This window comes from Scyliorhinus torazame, chromosome 1 (genome assembly GCF_047496885.1).
Source record: "Scyliorhinus torazame isolate Kashiwa2021f chromosome 1, sScyTor2.1, whole genome shotgun sequence".
Lineage (NCBI taxonomy): Eukaryota > Metazoa > Chordata > Chondrichthyes > Carcharhiniformes > Scyliorhinidae > Scyliorhinus > Scyliorhinus torazame.
Window position 1 is genome coordinate 408,201,804 of NC_092707.1, and position 17,567 is coordinate 408,219,370.

A 17,567-nucleotide genomic window follows, 5' to 3' on the forward strand; every position below is an offset into this window, starting at 1 on the left:
TGTCTATTCCCCTTACAATTGAGTCCCCTATCACTATAGCCCTGCCATTCTTCTTCCTGCCCAGCTGCGCAGCAGAGCCAGCCACGGTGCCATGAACCTGGCTGCTGCTGCCTTCCCCTGGTGAGCCATCTCCCTCAACAGTATCCAAAGCGGTATATCTGTTTTGCAGGGAGATGACCGCAGAGGACACCTGCACTGCCTTCCTCCTCTTGCTCTGTCTTTTGGTCACCCATTTACTATCTCTACTCGCAGTCAACTCCCTGGTGAGTCCGTAGAAGATTTCTGGCGTGCTTTAATTCCCCTGGTCAGAGACTGTGTCTGTCAGGCCGTCACGGCCACGGAACATTCAAACCTCCTCATTCCTTCGTTACGGGGATAGGGTCAAACCTCATACGCCAGCGACTTTTAGAGGGTGCCACGCTCGACCTCGTAGCAACAAAAGAAATGGCGATATCGATGACGGTCACCTTGCGCAATATTCAGGCCTACACCCCCAGCCGCGCGGCCCACCCCTCCTACACATTGTGGACTCCGCAGACGGCCGCCACACTGGGGGCCTCACCCAACCAATACGACTGTGCCACGCGCCAGCCAGCCAACCCCGGGCATCCCCGATGTTACTTCTGTGTGCAACAGAAACACCCCCGCCAACGTTGCCCGGCCCGTACCGCCCTTTGCAAGGCCTGCGGCAAGAAGGGGCACTTCGCTGCGGTGTGCCAGGCCCGCTCATACGCTGCTATTGCCCCGACCCCCCTCGCATATGGCAAATGGGCGCCGCCATCTTCTCCCCCTCAGACCACGCGCGGCCAGTGGGCACCGCCATCTTCCCGTTCTAGGACCACGGGCGGCCCATGGGCGGCGCCATCTTTTTCAACCCCCGCCACGTGCGGCCCGTGGGCGCCGCCGTCTTGTCCACCCCAAGATCTCCAGGTGCCGCTATCTTGTCTTCCCCATGGCACATGGGTACCACCATTGTTCCAGGACCCGTGCCCCCCGGGCACCCCATTGTTCGACACCAGCGACGACCAGCCACGACTCACCTCAGTACGATCGACCTATCTCTCCCGCACAATCTAGCCACTGCCTCGACAAGTGTGAAGATCAATGGGCACGAGACCTGTTGCCTTCTGGACTCCGGGAGCACCGAAAGCTTCATCCATCCAGATACGGTAAGATGCTGCTCCCTTGCGGTACACCCCGCCAATCAAAGAATCTCCCTGGCCTCCGGATCCCACTCCGTGGCGATCCGGGTGTACAGTCACGCTCACAGTCCAGGGCATAGAATTCAGCGGCTTCCGGCTCTACGTCCTCCCCAACCTCTGCTCTGCCCTGCTACTCGGCCTGGACTTCCAATGCAACCTCCAGAGCATAACACTGAAATTCGGCGGGCCCCTACCACCCCTTACTGTGTGCGGCCTCGCGACCCTAAAGGTCAGAAACGTAACCCCGGACTGCAAACCCGTCGTCACCAGGAGCAAACGGTACAGCACCCAGGACAGGACCTTCATCAGGTCCGATGTCCAGCGGCTGCTTCGGGAAGGCACCATCGAGGCCAGCAATAGGCCCTGGAGAGCCCAAGTGGTAGTAGTGAAAACTGGGGAGAAACACAGAATGGCCGTGGACTGCAGTCAGACCATCAATCGGTACACGCAGCTCGACGCGCACCCCCTCCCACGCATATCTGATATGGTCAATCAGATTGCACAGTACCAGGTCTTCTCAACGGTAGACCTCAAATCTGCCTCTCACCAGCTCCCCATCTGGAAGGCGGACCGCCCATACACTGCCTTCGAGGCAGATGGCCGCCTCTACCATTTTCTCAGGGTTCCCTTTGGCGTCACCAACGGGGTCTCGGTCTTCCAAAGCGAGATGGACCGAATGGTCGACCGGTACGGGTTGCAGGGCACCTTTCCCGTACCTAGACAATGTCACCATTTGCGGCCACGATCAGCAGAACCACGATGCCAACCTTGCCAAATTTCTCCACACCGCCACTCTCCTCAATCTCACGTATAACAAGGAGAAATGCGTATTCAGCACGAACCGCTTAGCCATCCTCGCCTATGTGGTCCAGAACAGAGTTCTGGGGCCCGATCACGACCGCATGCACCCCCTCATGGAGCTCCCCCTCCCCCACTGCCCCAAGGCCCTCAAACGCTGCCTGGGGTACTTTTCATACTACGCCCAGTGGGTCCCAAACTATGCGGGCAAGGCCCGCCCACTCATCCAGTCCACCCTTTTCCCCCTGACGGCCGAGGCTCAACATTTCTTCAACCGTATTAGAGCCGATATCGCCAAGGCCAGGATGCACGCAATAGACGAGACGCTGCCCTTTCAAGTGGAAAGTGACGCATCAGACGTCACCATAGCCGCCATGCACAATCAGCCTGGCCCGTGGCATTCTTTTCACAAACCCTTCATGCCTCAGAAATTCGGCACTCCTCCGTCGAAAAAGAGGCCCAAGCTATCGTTGAAGCTATGCAGCACTGGAGGCATTACCTGGCCAGCAGGAGATTCACTCTCCTCACTGACCAACGGTCGGTAGCCTTCATGTTCAACAACACACAGTGGGATAAGATCAAAAATGATAAAATCTTGAGGTGGCGGATCGAGATTTTGTATCACCCCGGCAAGCTCAACGAGCCCCCAGATGCCCTATCCCGAGGTACATGTGCCAGCGCACAAGTAGACCGACTCCGGATCCTGCACGACAGCCTTTGTCACCCGGGAGTCACACGGTTGTACCATTTCATAAAGGCCCGCAACCTGCCCTACTCCGTCAAGGAAGTACGGACAATCACCAGGGACTGCCAGGTCTGTGCAGAGTGCAAACTGCACTGGTGAAGGCCTCCCGCCCCTTTGAACGCCTCAGCATGGATTTCAAAGGGCCCCTCCCCTCCACTGACCGGAACACGTATATTCTCAGTATGGTCGATGAGTACTCCAGATTCCCCTTCGCCATCCCATGTCCCGACATGTCATCTGCCACCGTCATCAAAGCCCTCAACACAATCTTTGCTCTGTTCGGCTTCCCCGCCTACATTCTGGATGACAGGGGATCCTCATTCATGAGCAATGAGCTGCGTCAGTTCCTGCTCAGCAGGGGTATCGCCTCTAGCAGGACGACCAGCTATAACCCCCGGGGAAACGGGCAGGTGGGGAGGGAGAACGGGGCGGTATGGAGGGCCGTCCAACTGGCCCTACGGTCCAGAAATCTCCCAGCCTCCTGCTGGCAGGAGGTCATCCCCGATGCACTGCACTCCATTCGGTCACTAATGTGCACCGCCACTAACGACACACCCCATGAACGTCTCTTTGCCTTCCCCAGGAAGTTCACATCTGGGGTGTCGCTCCCGACTTGGCTCGCAGGACCCGTACTCCTCCGTAGGCACGTCTGACTCCACAAGGCGGACCCTTTGGTTGAAAGGGTGCAGTTACTCCACGCTAACCCCCAGTGTGCCTACGTAGTGTACCCCGACGGCCGCCAGGATACTGTCTCCCTCAGGGACCTGGCACCAGCAGGTTCCACACACACACACTCCGCCGGCCCGGCTCCACCCCCCCCCCTCCCCTGGCACACCCAGCATCAACCCCCCCCCCCTGCCAGGACCATCAGTCCTCCCCCTGCCCACAGCCGAGGATGAAGAGGATTGCGGCATGCTCCCGGAGTCACCGAGGACCAGGCCAACACCGGAATCGCTGCCACCACTGCGTCGCTCCCAACGCCACATCAAGGCCCCGGACCGGCTCCTATAATTGGTTCGGGACTATCAGACCCCCTTGGACTGGACTTCAGAAATAAAAAAATTTTTTCGCTTCTGTATATTAAACTTGCTCTGTATATATTTCTCCACCACCCCCGCCGGACTTAATTTTAACAGGGGGTGAATGTGGTCATCACCACTGTTGTATATATTAGGAGATGTGTGGTAAGGCCCTGTACTATGGGTACAGGGGTAGTCCCTGCCTGCTGGCTCCGCCCAGTAGGTGGAGTATAAATATGTGTGCTCCCTAGACAGCAGCCATTTCGCCAGCTGCTGTAGGAGGCCACACATCCTAGAGTAATAAAGCCTCAGTTGTATTCAACTCTCTTCTCTGTGCAATTGATCGTGCATCAGTCCCACCGAGGGGAGAGGACTGCCCAATACTCCGTAGGGAGAGGCAGCGCATGTTAGTAGCAGCGGCCGCGTGGGAGTGTAGTGCGCCAAGATATAGGCCAACAGCAGCTGTGGCTTCACTTTTGTGAATGATTCGTCCTGTGGCAGCTGCCATGACCACTTCTGTTTTTTGTTTAGCAATGCGAGTCGGGGGGGGGCCAGTAAAGAGGCCAGGTTGGGGATACATTTCCCATAATAATTGACGCGGTCCAGGAACAACTTCAAATCAGTTGTTTTCTGTGGGGTCGGTGACCTTTTTATGCCCTCCACTTTGTCATCTGCAGCGTGCAGCCTGTTCTTGTCGACACGGTCAACTCGCTGGCCTGAAACACGTACTTTTACCGCTTGAGATGGACGCTTGTATCCGAGAATCGACATGGGACTTCCTCCAAGGTTTCCCGATGTTCTTTTGCAGTGGCTCCTGTCACTTTAACACATCATCTAGGTACACTGCCACCCTAGGCAGCCCTTGAAGGATATTTTCCATTTCACGCTGAAAAATGCTGCACGCTGATGAGACTCCAAAAGGCAGATGAGTTAATTCAAACAACCCCTAATGGGTGTTGATGAATTCCCTGGATGTCATAGCAAGCTCCAGCTAGAGGTACGCATGCCTCATATCCAGTTTGGTAAAAGTGTGACCTCCAGCCAGATGTGCAGTGGTCTTTGATGCGCAACGTGGGCCACCGGTCAAGGCGGGATGCTCTGTTGACAGTCAATTTATAGTCTCTGCAAAGGCGAACCGACTTGTCGGGTTTTAGTACTGGAACCATAGGCACAGCCCTTTTCACAAACTGTACCGGGCATGTTATACCAAGGTGTCCCAGATGTCCAGGTCTGGCCTCTACCTTGGTGTACAATGATGTGGAGATGCCGGCGTTGGACTGGGGTGGGCACAGTAAGATGTCTTACCACACCAGGTTAAAATACAACAGGTGTGTTTCGAATCACTTGCTTTCGGAGCTCAGCTCCTTCATCAGGTAAATGAAGAGGTAGGTTACACAAACACAGCATATAAAGACATTGTCAATGATGCAAGACATTGTCAATGGTGAGCAAGGCATAGGGAACCGGTCTTGCCCTGAAGTATTTAGGCAGGGCCTTTGGATCCATATAGATCTTTGCCCTTGCTCCTTTGATTTGGACAAAGCCCTCCCGAAACATGGGATATTTCCCAATGACTTCATTTAAGCCACCGGTTTGCATCCTGAAGATTTTCTGCCTGTCCATTTCAATCTTTTGCAGCCAGTCTCTGCCTACATGACTGGGGCCTAGTCCTTGCATGACCTTTGGGGGGTTCCCACCATCTGTCGCCCGGAGCGACTGGGGTCACAGTGTTTCTTACAATTCACAGAGGCGCCCTCGTGTACATGGCCAACTGGTCCTGGTGTCCCGCAGGCACAAGGACGTGATGCCGTCACGGAGGTGTCCGCAGGTCTGTAATGGAGACAGCGGCTCCATGCTCATTTCCATTTCCAAGGGGCAACAGTTGACCCGGAGTTTAATTTTGATTGGGGCAATGCTGGATGCGGTGATGCGTTCAGCTGCTTTAGTTTGTGCCGTTGGTGTATTTGCAGGGCCTGGGCCTGTGGTGGATTTGGCTTCCGGCCTGGGCAGTACACATTCTGACGATGCTGGCAGCCTTGCCTTGGGCCTTTACTTCGGCCGCAGCTACGGCAAGCTTGTGACTTCTCTCTGATGTACTCTGGTGAAGCTTCTCTGACAGTCTTGGAGTTCTGCAGCCATCGGCCCATGTCCCTGTGTGCTGTGGCTGGGTAGTGACACAAGTGTGACTGTGAGTGTAAGTGTGCGTGTGACAGTGAGTGTGAATGTGTGTGTGTCTCAGGAAGTGTGTTATAATGAGTGTGTGTGACTGTGAGTATGTGTGCATGACAATGAGTGTGTGTGACAGTAAATGTGAGTGTGTGTGTGTGTGTGTGAGACAGAGTGTGGCAGTAAGTATGACAGTGATATTGTGTGTGACAATGAGTGCAAAAGTCATTATGACAGTGTGCGTGTGTGTGACAATGACTGTATCAGTGAATGTGAGTGTGACAGTGTGTTTATGCGTGTGACAATGAATGTGAAAGTGATTGTGAGTGTTTATGAGTCAGTGAGTGTGTATGACAGTGAATGTCTCTGATAATGTCTCTGACAGTGAGTGTGAGAATGTGCTTGCGCATGGCAGTGGATGTGTGTGTGTAATAGTGAGTGTGTCTGTGAGTGACAATGAATGTGACAATGATTGTGAGTGTGTGCGACAGTGTGTGTGTGTGATAATGTGTGTGTGAAAGTGAGTGTGTGTGACAGTGCGTGTGTGTGTGATAATGTGTGTGTGAAAGTGAGTGTGTGTGACAGTGCGTGTGTGTGTGATAATGTGTGTGTGAAAGTGAGTGTGTGTGACAGTGCGTGTGTGTGTGATAATGTGTGTGTGTGAAAGTGAGTGTGTGTGACAGTGCGTGTGTGTGTGATAATGTGTGTGTGTGAAAGTGAGTGTGTGTGACAGTGCGTGTGTGTGTGATAATGTGTGTGTGAAAGTGAGTATGTGTGACAGTGCGTGTGTGTGTGATAATGTGTGTGTGTGAAAGTGAGTGTGTGTGACAGTGCGTGTGTGTGTGATAATGTGTGTGTGTGAAAGTGAGTGTGTGTGACAGTGCGTGTGTGTGTATGCAACAACAAATGTGAGTATGACAGTGAGAGTGTGAACATGTGAGAGTGAGTGAGCGCGAGTGTGTGACAGTGTGTGTGCGTGTAGGAGACTGTGAATGTGTGATAGTGAGTGTATGTGTGTGTCAGTGTCACTGTAACCTCTAGCCTGACCGTTGGTATGAAATAAGTAGTGTTTGCAGTTCCAGGCATGTTCCTTGTGGGATGTGACAGTGACAGAATCCCAATCAAGGTTGGCGAGGACCTGATCACACCCTGTTACTTTTATTCACAATATGAACCTCAACTTGTTTCCGTTGTGTGGGAGAGACTGGGGCCCAGGAGATTGGTTCAGCAATACCTTAACAACGCAAGTCGCCATGGCCAGCAAGACCCAGCCTATCAAAACAGAAGCCAAATGTTTGAGAGTGAGATTGCTGAAGGAAACGTGTCACTAAGGTTGAACAACATGAGCCTATCTGACACAGGGACGTACAGAGTGAATGTGAGTGCTAACTCAAGTACAGGTTATAAAGATATCCACGTCAGTGTAGGAGGTAAGAGCTGTGCATTCAACCCAGTCCTGTTACTTACTGACTCAACAACCTCTCGGTGATCAACATTTCAGTCGTGTATCCCCTTTGGTGAACCAGGTTCAACTTAAAGTGCTGTACCTGTCCTGGGATTGTTTGATGGGGACAGTATAGAGGGAGCTTTACTCTGTATCTAACACCGTGCTGTACCTGTCCTGGGAGTGTTTGATGGGGACAGTGTAGAGGGAGCTTTACTCTGTATCTAACCCCGTGCTGTACCTGTCCTGGGAGTGTTTGATGGGGACAGTGTAAAGGGAGCTTTACTCTGTATCTAACCCCGTGCTGTACCTGTCCTGGGAGTGTTTGATGGGGACAGTGTAGAGGGAGCTTTACTCTGTATCTAACCCCGTGCTGTACCTGTTCTGGGTGTGTTTGATGGGGACAGTGTAGAGGGAGCTTTACTCTGTATCTAACCCCATGCTGTACCTGTCCTGGGAGTGTTTGATGGGGACAGTGTAGAGGGAGCTTTACTCTGTATCTAACCCCGTGCTGTGCCTGTCCTGGGAGTGTTTGATGGGGACAGTGTAGAGGGAGCATTACTCTGTATCTAACCCCAAGCTGTACCTATCCTGGGAGTGTTTGATGGGGACAGTGTAGAGGGAGCTTTACTCTGTATCTAACCCCGTGCTGTACCTATCCTGGGAATGTTTGATGGGGACAGTGTGGAGGGAGCTTTACTCTGTATCTATCCCCGTGCTGTACCTGTCCTGGGTGTGTTTGATGAGGACAGTGTAGAGGGAGCTTTACTCTGTATCTAACCCCATGCTGTACCTGTCCTGGGAGTGTTTGATGGGGACAGTGTCGAGGGAGCTTTACTGTGTCTCTAACCTTGTGCTGTACCTGTCCTGGGAGTGTTTGATGGGGACAGTGTCGAGGGAGCTTTACTGTGTCTCTAACCTTGTGCTGTACCTGTCCTGGGAGTGTTTGATGGGGATAGTTTGGAGGGAGCTTTACTCTGTATCTAACTCCGTGTTGTACCTGTCCTGGGACTGTTTGATGGGGACAGTGGAGAGGGAGCTTTACTCTGTATCTAACCCCGTGCTGTACCTGTCCTGGGAGTGTTTGATGGGGACAGCGTAGAGGGAGCTTTACTCTTTATCTAACCCCGTGCTGTACCTGTCCTGGGAGTGTTTGATGGGGACAGTGCGGAGGGAGCTTTACTCTGTATCTAACCCCGTGCTGTACCTGTCCTGGGAGTGTTTGATGGGGACAGTGTAGAGGGAGCTTTACTCTGTATCTAACCCCGTGCTGTACCTGTCCTGGGAGTGTTTGACTGGGACAGTGTAGAGAGAGCTTTACTACTGGATCGTTTCTTTAACTTGTTTTATTTGGTGAAAGATATTCATGTTTCTTCTGTTCTTTGAGCCATGGGTCACCCTCCCAGATTTTACTCGTTTGTAACGAAGAGGAACCACTCGGTATTGATCTGTGAGTCTGTGGGCTGGTACCCTGCGCCCAGCGTGACCTGGCAAAGCCGGAGCGGGCGGAACATCACCAAATACTCTCAGACCCACGAGAAGGACAGCCGGGACGGCATGGTGCGGGTGCGCAGTGCGATAGAATTCCCCACCGGCTCCAACGGCAGCTACACCTGCAGCATCTGGAACCCACTCTTCCACCAAGGCACCTCGGCCAATTACACGCTGCCCTGTGAGTACCATACAACACAGCCTGACCGTAATAGGGCCTCGCCCCCCCCCCCCCCCCCCCTCCAGACATCCCAAAGTGTGCTCCAGCTGGCTAAACTATTCCGAAGCATGTGCACACGGTTGACATGCAGCAAGGCGAGCAGCCGATTTAATCACAGCAACCCCCACCGCCCCCCCACCACCCATGCAGCAGTCTCAGTCTTCCGCCCATGAGGGTGCCCGACGGGTGAAGACATTTCTTCATTTGAAAGTTTAAGGCGTTGGAGAGGTGGCTCCTGAGCTGTGCTTTCTCTCTATTGGCCAATCAGGAGACAGCTGCTCTTCCCAAGATGGATCTCCTCCTATTGTGTGGAGGATCTACCCTCTGGCCACTACGCGGTCAATTTGGGGATCGTGGGCAGGTAACGGTTTGCCCCACAGTGTGTGGGGCTTTGACCCCCATTTTGACACTGACATCGGGGTCCTGTCACCAGGCCTCCGCCGCCATGCCTGTTTGCCCTTCCTCTGTTAAATTTCACTCAGACTGTCACCCCCATTTTCAACTGTTGTTCATCTCGTTTTGTAAATTCTTTAATGCTCGATAGTGACTGTGTGTGGCTCCTTGGAGTGTGAGATACCAGGGAGGGTAAGGGAAGGGGGAAGGGGAAAGAGGGAAGGGGGAAGTGGGGGGGGGGGGGAAGCTGAAGTGAGGGGGAGGGGACAGAGAAAACAAACCCAAATTTGTGTTTTAGACAGGCCTTCTCTTTTTGATCCTTTCACGGGATGTGAGGCATCGCTCGCTGGGCCAGCATTTGCTGCCCATCTCTAATTGCCCCTTGTTAGGTCAGTGCTGTGGGTCTGGAGTCACATGGATGCCATGTGACGCAGTGAGTAAGGGCGGCAGATTTCCTTCCCCGAAGGGCATTAGTGAACCACGTGATGCAGTCATAGAATCGCTACAGAGCAGAAGGAGGCCATTCGGCCCATTGACTCTGCATTGCCGCTCTGAAAGAGCCCCCACGCCCCCACCCTATCCCCATAACCCAGTAACCCCACCTAACCCTTCGGACACGAGGGAAATTGATCGTGGCCAATCCACCTAACCTGCACATCGATGGACTGTGGGAGGAAACCCACGCAGACACGGGGAGAACGTGGAGACTCCGCAGTCACCCGAGGCTGGAATCGAACCCGGGTCCCTGGCGCTGTGAGGCAGCAGTGCTAATCGCTGTGTCCCCGTGCCACCCCATAATCAATGATAGTTGTCATGGTCACCATCAGACTCACTGACACTCCAGATTTTTAAGTAATGAACTGAATTTAAATTCCATCAGTCACCATGTCCCCAGACCATGAGCCCAGTGTCATCCCCCTTTGCTCTTGTCTCAGGCTGCAGCCCAGCATTAAGCCCCAGGAGGGTTCCAGTATTGTGGGAAGTCACTCCCCCATTCCCGAGGGGCTTTCTGCCGCCCGGTTTTACTGGGGGGGGGGCGGGCGGGGGGGAGATCTTGCAGTGGGTGCCGCTGAAAAGCTGTTTGTGTTTCTCCTGTGTCAGCTCTCGGGCTTGGTCCGCACGTCGAGTCGCGGGTAACGGGCAGTGGGCGCTCAGTGCTGACCTGCCAGTCCTCCGGCTGGAACCCCACCCCCGAGGTCAGCTGGCACAACGAGCTGGGCCACCCCGTGGCCAAGTCCCTGCAGACTGAGCTGAGCCCCAGCAGCGACGGGGGCGTGTCTGTGAGGAGCACCCTGAGGCTGGAGGCCGGCTCGAACGGCAACTACACCTGCATCATCTGGAACCCCACCTTGAAGCAAGGATTGTCCCACCGCTTCACCGTCCTGAGTGAGTATGACCCGCCGTTTCAGTGCGAGCTGCCGAAAACAGCCTCGGTGCTGCCCTGGAGGAGGAGGGCGGGGGAGGGACTCTGCGACCGAGAGCAACCTGGACACGCTCCCCGCTGCGGGGACACGGCGGACACGGTGCTCCGTGCCCGGGCAGTCTGGGGCTGACACCGAGGAAGCCGCGCCGCAGCCGCAACATCTGGGAGCCGGACCTGCGCACAGTTCGATACAATCAGTGGGTTTGAAGGCCGCACCTTCCACCCAGCGGCTGCGATCTCTCGCCAGAGCGAATCGCTGCAAAGCGGACGTGGGGCTGGGGAGACAGAGGGAGCGACATCTCCCAGATGGTGAGGGACATGGTCAGGCAGTGGCCTGGCCCTGTCGCCCTGGCACTGTCACTCTGGCACGATCACCCTGGCACTGCACTCTGGCCCTGTCACTCTGGCACTGTCAGCCTGGCACTGTCACTCTGGCATGGTCACTCTGGCACTGTTACACTGGCACTGGCACTCTGGCATTGTCACTCTGGCACTGTCACTCTGGCACTGTCAGGGTGACACTGTCACACTGGCACTGTCACACCGGCACTGTCACTCTGGCACTGTCAGGGTGACACTCACTCCGGCACTGTCACTGTGGCACTGTCAGGGTGACACTGTCACTCTGGCACTGGCACTCTGGCACTGTCACTCTGGCATGGTCACTCTAGCACTGTCACTCTGGTACGATCACCCTGGCACTGTCACTCTAGCACTGTCAGGGTGGCACTGTCAGGGTGGCACTGTCACTGTGGCACTGTCAGCCTGGCACTGTCACTCTGGCACTGTCAGGGTGGCACTGTCGGGGTGGCACTGTCAGTGTGGCACTGTCACTCTGGCACTGTCACTCTGGCACTGTCTGGGTGACACTGTCACACTGGCTCTGTCACTCTGGCACTGTCACTCTGGCACTGTGTGGCACTGTCAGGGTGGCACTGTCACTGTGGTACTGTCACTGTGGCACTGTCACTGTGGCACTGTCAGGGTGGCACTGTCAGTGTGGCACTGTCACTCTGGCAGTCACTCTGGCACTGTCAGGGTGACACTGTCACTCTGGCAGTGTCAGGGTGGCACTGTGACTGTGGCACTGTCACTCTGGCACTGTCAGCATGACACTGTCACTCTGGCACTGTCAGCCTGGCACTGGCACTCTGGCACTGCACTCTGGCCCTGTCACTCTGGCACTGTCAGCCTGGCATGGTCACTCTGGCACTGTCACACTGGCACTGTCACTCTGGCACTGGCACTCTGGCACTGTCAGGGTGACACTGTCACACTGGCACTGTCACACTGGCACTGTCACTCTGGCACTGTCAGGGTGACACTCACTCCATCACTGTCACTGTGGCACTGTCACTGTGGCACTGTCAGGGTGACACTGTCACTCTGGCACTGGCACTCTGGCACTGTCAGGGTGACACTGTCACTCTGGCACTGTCATTCTGGCACTGTCACTCTGGCACTGTCAGGGTGAGACTGTCACACTGGCACTGTCACGCTGGCACTGTCACTCTGGCACTGTCAGGGTGACACTCACTCCGGCACTGTCACTGTGGCACTGTCACTCTGGCACTGTCAGGTTGACACTGTCACACTGGCACTGTCACTCTGGCACTGTCAGGGTGACACTGTCACACTGTCACTCTGGCACTGTCACTCTGGCACTGTCAGCCTGGCACTGTCACTCTGGGACTGTCACTCTGGCACTGTCACTCTGGCACTGTCAGGGTGACACTGTCACACTGGCACTGTCACTCTGGCACTGTCAAGGTGACACTTACTCCGGCACTGTCACAGTGGCACTGTCACTGTGGCACTGTCAGGATGACACTGTCACTCTGGCACTCTGGCACTGGCACTCTGGCACTGTCAGGGTGACACTCACTCTGGCACTGTCACTCTGGCACTGTCACTCTGGCACTGTCAGTGTGGCACTGTCACTGTGGCACTGTCAGGATGGCACTGTCACTGTGGCACTGTCAGGGTGGCACTGTCAGAGTGGCACTGTCAGGGTGGCACTGTCACTCTGGCACTGGCACTCTGGCACTGTCACTGTGGCACTGTCAGGGTGGCACTGTCACTCTGGCACTGTCACTCTGGCACTGTCAGGCTGGCACTGTCACTCTGGGACTGCCAGGGTGGCACTGTCACTCTGGCACTGTCACTCCGCTACTGTCACACTGGCACTGTCAGGGTGGCACTGTCACTCTGGCACTGTCACACCGCCACTGTCAGGGTGGCACTGTCACACTGGCACTGTCACTCTGGCACTGTCAGCCTGGCACTGTCACTCTGGGACTGTCACCCTGGCACTGTCACTCTGGCACTGTCAGGGTGACACTGTCACACTGGCACTGTCACTCTGGCACTGTCAGGGTGACACTCACTCCGGCACTGTCACTGTGGCACTGTCAGGGTGACACTGTCACTCTGGCACTGGCACTCTGGCACTGTCACTCTGGCATGGTCACTCTAGCACTGTCACTCTGGTACGATCACCCTGGCACTGTCACTCTAGCACTGTCAGGGTGGCACTGTCAGGGTGGCACTGTCAGGGTGGCACTGTCGGGGTGGCACTGTCAGTGTGGCACTGTCACTCTGGCACTGTCACTCTGGCACTGTCTGGGTGACACTGTCACACTGGCTCTGTCACTCTGGCACTGTCACTCTGGCACTGTGTGGCACTGTCAGGGTGGCACTGTCACTGTGGTACTGTCACTGTGGCACTGTCACTGTGGCACTGTCAGGGTGGCACTGTCAGTGTGGCACTGTCACTCTGGCACTCACTCTGGCACTGTCAGGGTGACACTGTCACTCTGGCAGTGTCAGGGTGGCACTGTGACTGTGGCACTGTCACTCTGGCACTGTCAGCATGACACTGTCACTCTGGCACTGTCAGCCTGGCACTGGCACTCTGGCACTGCACTCTGGCCCTGTCGCTCTGGCACTGTCAGCCTGGCATGGTCACTCTGGCACTGTCACACTGGCACTGTCACTCTGGCACTGGCACTCTGGCACTGTCAGGGTGACACTGTCACACTGGCACTGTCACACTGGCACTGTCACTCTGGCACTGTCAGGGTGACACTCACTCCATCACTGTCACTGTGGCACTGTCAGGGTGACACTGTCACTCTGGCACTGGCACTCTGGCACTGTCAGGGTGACACTGTCACTCTGGCACTGTCATTCTGGCACTGTCACTCCGGCACTGTCAGGGTGAGACTGTCACACTGGCACTGTCACGCTGGCACTGTCACGCTGGCACTGTCAGGGTGACACTCACTCCGGCACTGTCGCTGTGGCACTGTCACTGTCACTCTGGCACTGTCAGGTTGACACTGTCACACTGGCACTGTCACTCTGGCACTGTCAGGGTGACACTGTCACACTGTCACTCTGGCACTGTCACTCTGGCACTGTCAGCCTGGCACTGTCACTCTGGGACTGTCACTCTGGCACTGTCACTCCGGCACTGTCACAGTGGCACTGTCACTGTGGCACTGTCAGGATGACACTGGCACTCTGGCACTCTGGCACTGTCAGGGTGACACTCACTCTGGCACTGTCACTCTGGCACTGTCACTCTGGCACTGTCAGTGTGGCACTGTCACTGTGGCACTGTCAGGGTGGCACTGTCACTGTGGCACTGTCAGGGTGGCACTGTCAGAGTGGCACTGTCAGGGTGGCACTGTCACTCTGGCACTGGCACTCTGGCACTGTCACTGTGGCACTGTCAGGGTGGCACTGTCACTCTGGCACTGTCACTCTGGCACTGTCAGGCTGGCACTGTCACTCTGGGACTGCCAGGGTGGCACTGTCACTCTGGCACTGTCACTCCGCTACTGTCACACTGGCACTGTCAGGGTGGCACTGTCACTCTGGCACTGTCACACTGCGACTGTCAGTCTGGCACTGTCACTCTGGCACTGTCACACTGGCACTGTCACCCTTGCACTGTCAGGGGGCACTGTCACTCTGGCACTGTCAGGGTGGCACTGTCACTGTGGCACTGTCAGGGTGGCACTGTCACTCTGGCACTGTCACTCCTGCACTGTCACTCTGGCACTGTCACTCTGACACTGTCACACTGGCACTGTCATGTTGACACTGTCACACTGGCACTGTCACTCTGGCACTGTCAGGGTGACACTGTCACACTGGCACTGTCACTCTGGCACTGTCAGCCTGGCACTGTCACTCTGGGACTGTCACTCTGGCACTGTCACTCTGGCACTGTCAGGGTGACACTGTCACACTGGCACTGTCACTCTGGCACTGTCAAGGTGACACTCACTCCGGCACTGTCACTGCGGCACTGTCAGGATGACACTGTCACTCTGGCACTGGCACTCTGGCACTGGCACTCTGGCACTGTCAGGGTGACACTCACTCTGGCACTGTCACTCTGGCACTGTCACTCTGGCACTGTCAGTGTGGCACTGTCACTGTGGCACTGTCAGAGTGGCACTGTCACTGTGGCACTGTCAGGGTGGCAATGTCAGAGTGGCACTGTCAGGGTGGCACTGTCACTCTGGCACTGGCACTCTGGCACTGTCACTGTGGCACTGTCAGGGTGGCACTGTCACTCCGGCACTGTCACTGTGGCACTGTCAGGATGACACTGTCACTCTGGCACTGGCACTCTGGCACTGGCACTCTGGAACTGTCAGGGTGACACTCACTCTGGCACTGTCACTCTGGCACTGTCACTCTGGCACTGTCAGTGTGGCACTGTCAGGGTGGCACTGTCACTGTGGCACTGTCAGAGTGGCACTGTCAGGGTGGCACTGTCACTCTGGCACTGTCACTCTGGCACTGTCAGGCTGGCACTATCACTCTGGGACTGCCAGGGTGGCACTGTCACTCTGGCACTGTCACTCCGCTACTGTCACACTGGCACTGTCAGGGTGGCACTGTCACTCTGGCACTGTCACACTGCCACTGTCAGGGTGGCACTGTCACTCTGGCACTGTCAGTCTGGCACTGTCACTCTGGCACTGTCACACTGGCACTGTCACCCTTGCACTGTCAGGGGGCACTGTCACTCTGGCACTGTCAGGGTGGCACTGTCACGGTGGCACTGTCACTCTGGCACTGTCACTCCTGCACTGTCACTCTGGCACTGTCACTCTGGCACTGTCAGGGTGGCACTGTCACACTGGCACTGTCAGAGGGCACTGTCAGAGGGCACTGTCACTCTGGCACTGTCAGGGTGGCACTGTCGCTGTTGCACTGTCAGGGTGGCACTGTCACTCCTGCACTGTCACTCTGGCACTGTCACTCTGGCACTTTCAGGGTGACACTGTCACTCTGGCATTGTCACTCTGGCACTGTCAGGGTGAGACTGTCACACTGGCACTGTCACTCTGGCACTGTCAGTGTGACACTCACTCCAGCACTGTCACTGTGGCACAGTCACTCTGGCACTGTCACACTGGCACTGTCACTCTTGCACTGTCAGGGGGCACTGTCACTCTGGCACTGTCAGGGTGGCACTGTCACTCTGGCACTGTCAGGGTGGCACTGTCACTCCTGCACTGTCACTCTGGCACTGTCACTCTGACACTGTCACTCTGGCACTGTCAGGGTGGCACTGTCACTCTGGCACTGTCACACTGGCACTGGCACTGTCACTGTGGCACTGTCAGGGGGCACTGTCACTCTGGCGCTGTCAGGGTGGCACTGTCACTGTGGCACTGTCAGGGTGCACTGTCACACTGTCACTCTAAGCCTGGCACTGTCAGGGTGGCACTGTCAGGGTGGCACTGTCACTCTGGCACTGTCAGGGTGGCATTGTCACTCTGGCACTGTCACTCTGGCACTGTCACACTGGCACTGTTACTCTGGCACTTTCAAGGTGGCACTGTCAGGTGGCACTGTCACTCTGGCACTGTCAGGGTGGCATTGTCACTCTGGCACTGTCAGGGTGGCACTGTCAGGGTAGCACTGTCACTCTGGCACTGTGCCAGGGATGGTCCTCGAGAGAGCCCCACTGTGGAGGTCACCCATTTGTGTGGCGGTGGGGGTCTGCCCTGTTGTTGTGGGATGATAGGCAGTGTCAATGCCTGTGGTGGGGGGTGTTGGGGCTGCATTGATGTCTGTGAGGGAAGGGGTGCCCTGATTCTGGTGGTGGAGGTGGTGTGGGCCGGAAGAGGCTTGTGGGGATCCTCCATGTCTGGGAGTGGGTGTGTAGGGAGGGGGAGGGTTTATATTCTGCGCAGATTGGGAAGCCCATTAAAGAAGGCTCCCCGATCCCTGTGGAGCAGCCTTGCTGGTTCCACCAGGCGCCATCCCATCAGAGTGACAGCACAACCTGCTCCCAGACCCTCTGTGTACCGAGGACCAGAAAATCTGGAATGAAAACTTGGCTGTGCGACTGGAGAGCTACACACCGGCTTTCAGTCTGAAACTTACTCTGACTAATTTTGGGATGAAGCCACTCCGTGTTTGTAAGGACTCTCTGGGCCTCATGTGCTACCCGGACAGCCCAGGCTGTCTGCCTGTTTATTACTAACACTGAGTAGGCCCAGCCATGGAGCCTCACCTCCAGCACAACCTGGGCCTCGCTCCCAGACTCTGTAGCACAGGACAGCCTGGGCCTGGAGCTCTGCAGCAGAGGACAACCTGGGCCCGGAGCTCTGCAGCAGAGGACAACCTGGGCCC

The 17,567-nt window shown here is 55.9% G+C and overlaps 1 protein-coding gene across 2 annotated transcripts in view; it reads left to right on the forward strand.

Annotated features, from left to right (window-relative positions):
• Positions 1-17,567, forward strand: part of LOC140410946 (V-set domain-containing T-cell activation inhibitor 1-like) — a 35,834-nt gene that overhangs the window by 13,221 nt on the left and 5,046 nt on the right. The window contains exons 2-4 of one of the 2 annotated variants that reach the window (XM_072499838.1): positions 7,007-7,360; positions 8,762-9,046; positions 10,580-10,864. In XM_072499838.1, coding sequence (XP_072355939.1) covers positions 7,007-7,360; positions 8,762-9,046; positions 10,580-10,864 — 924 coding nt within the window. The remainder of the gene's footprint in view (positions 1-7,006; positions 7,361-8,761; positions 9,047-10,579; positions 10,865-17,567) is intronic. The other variant, XM_072499927.1, reaches the window with a different exon arrangement.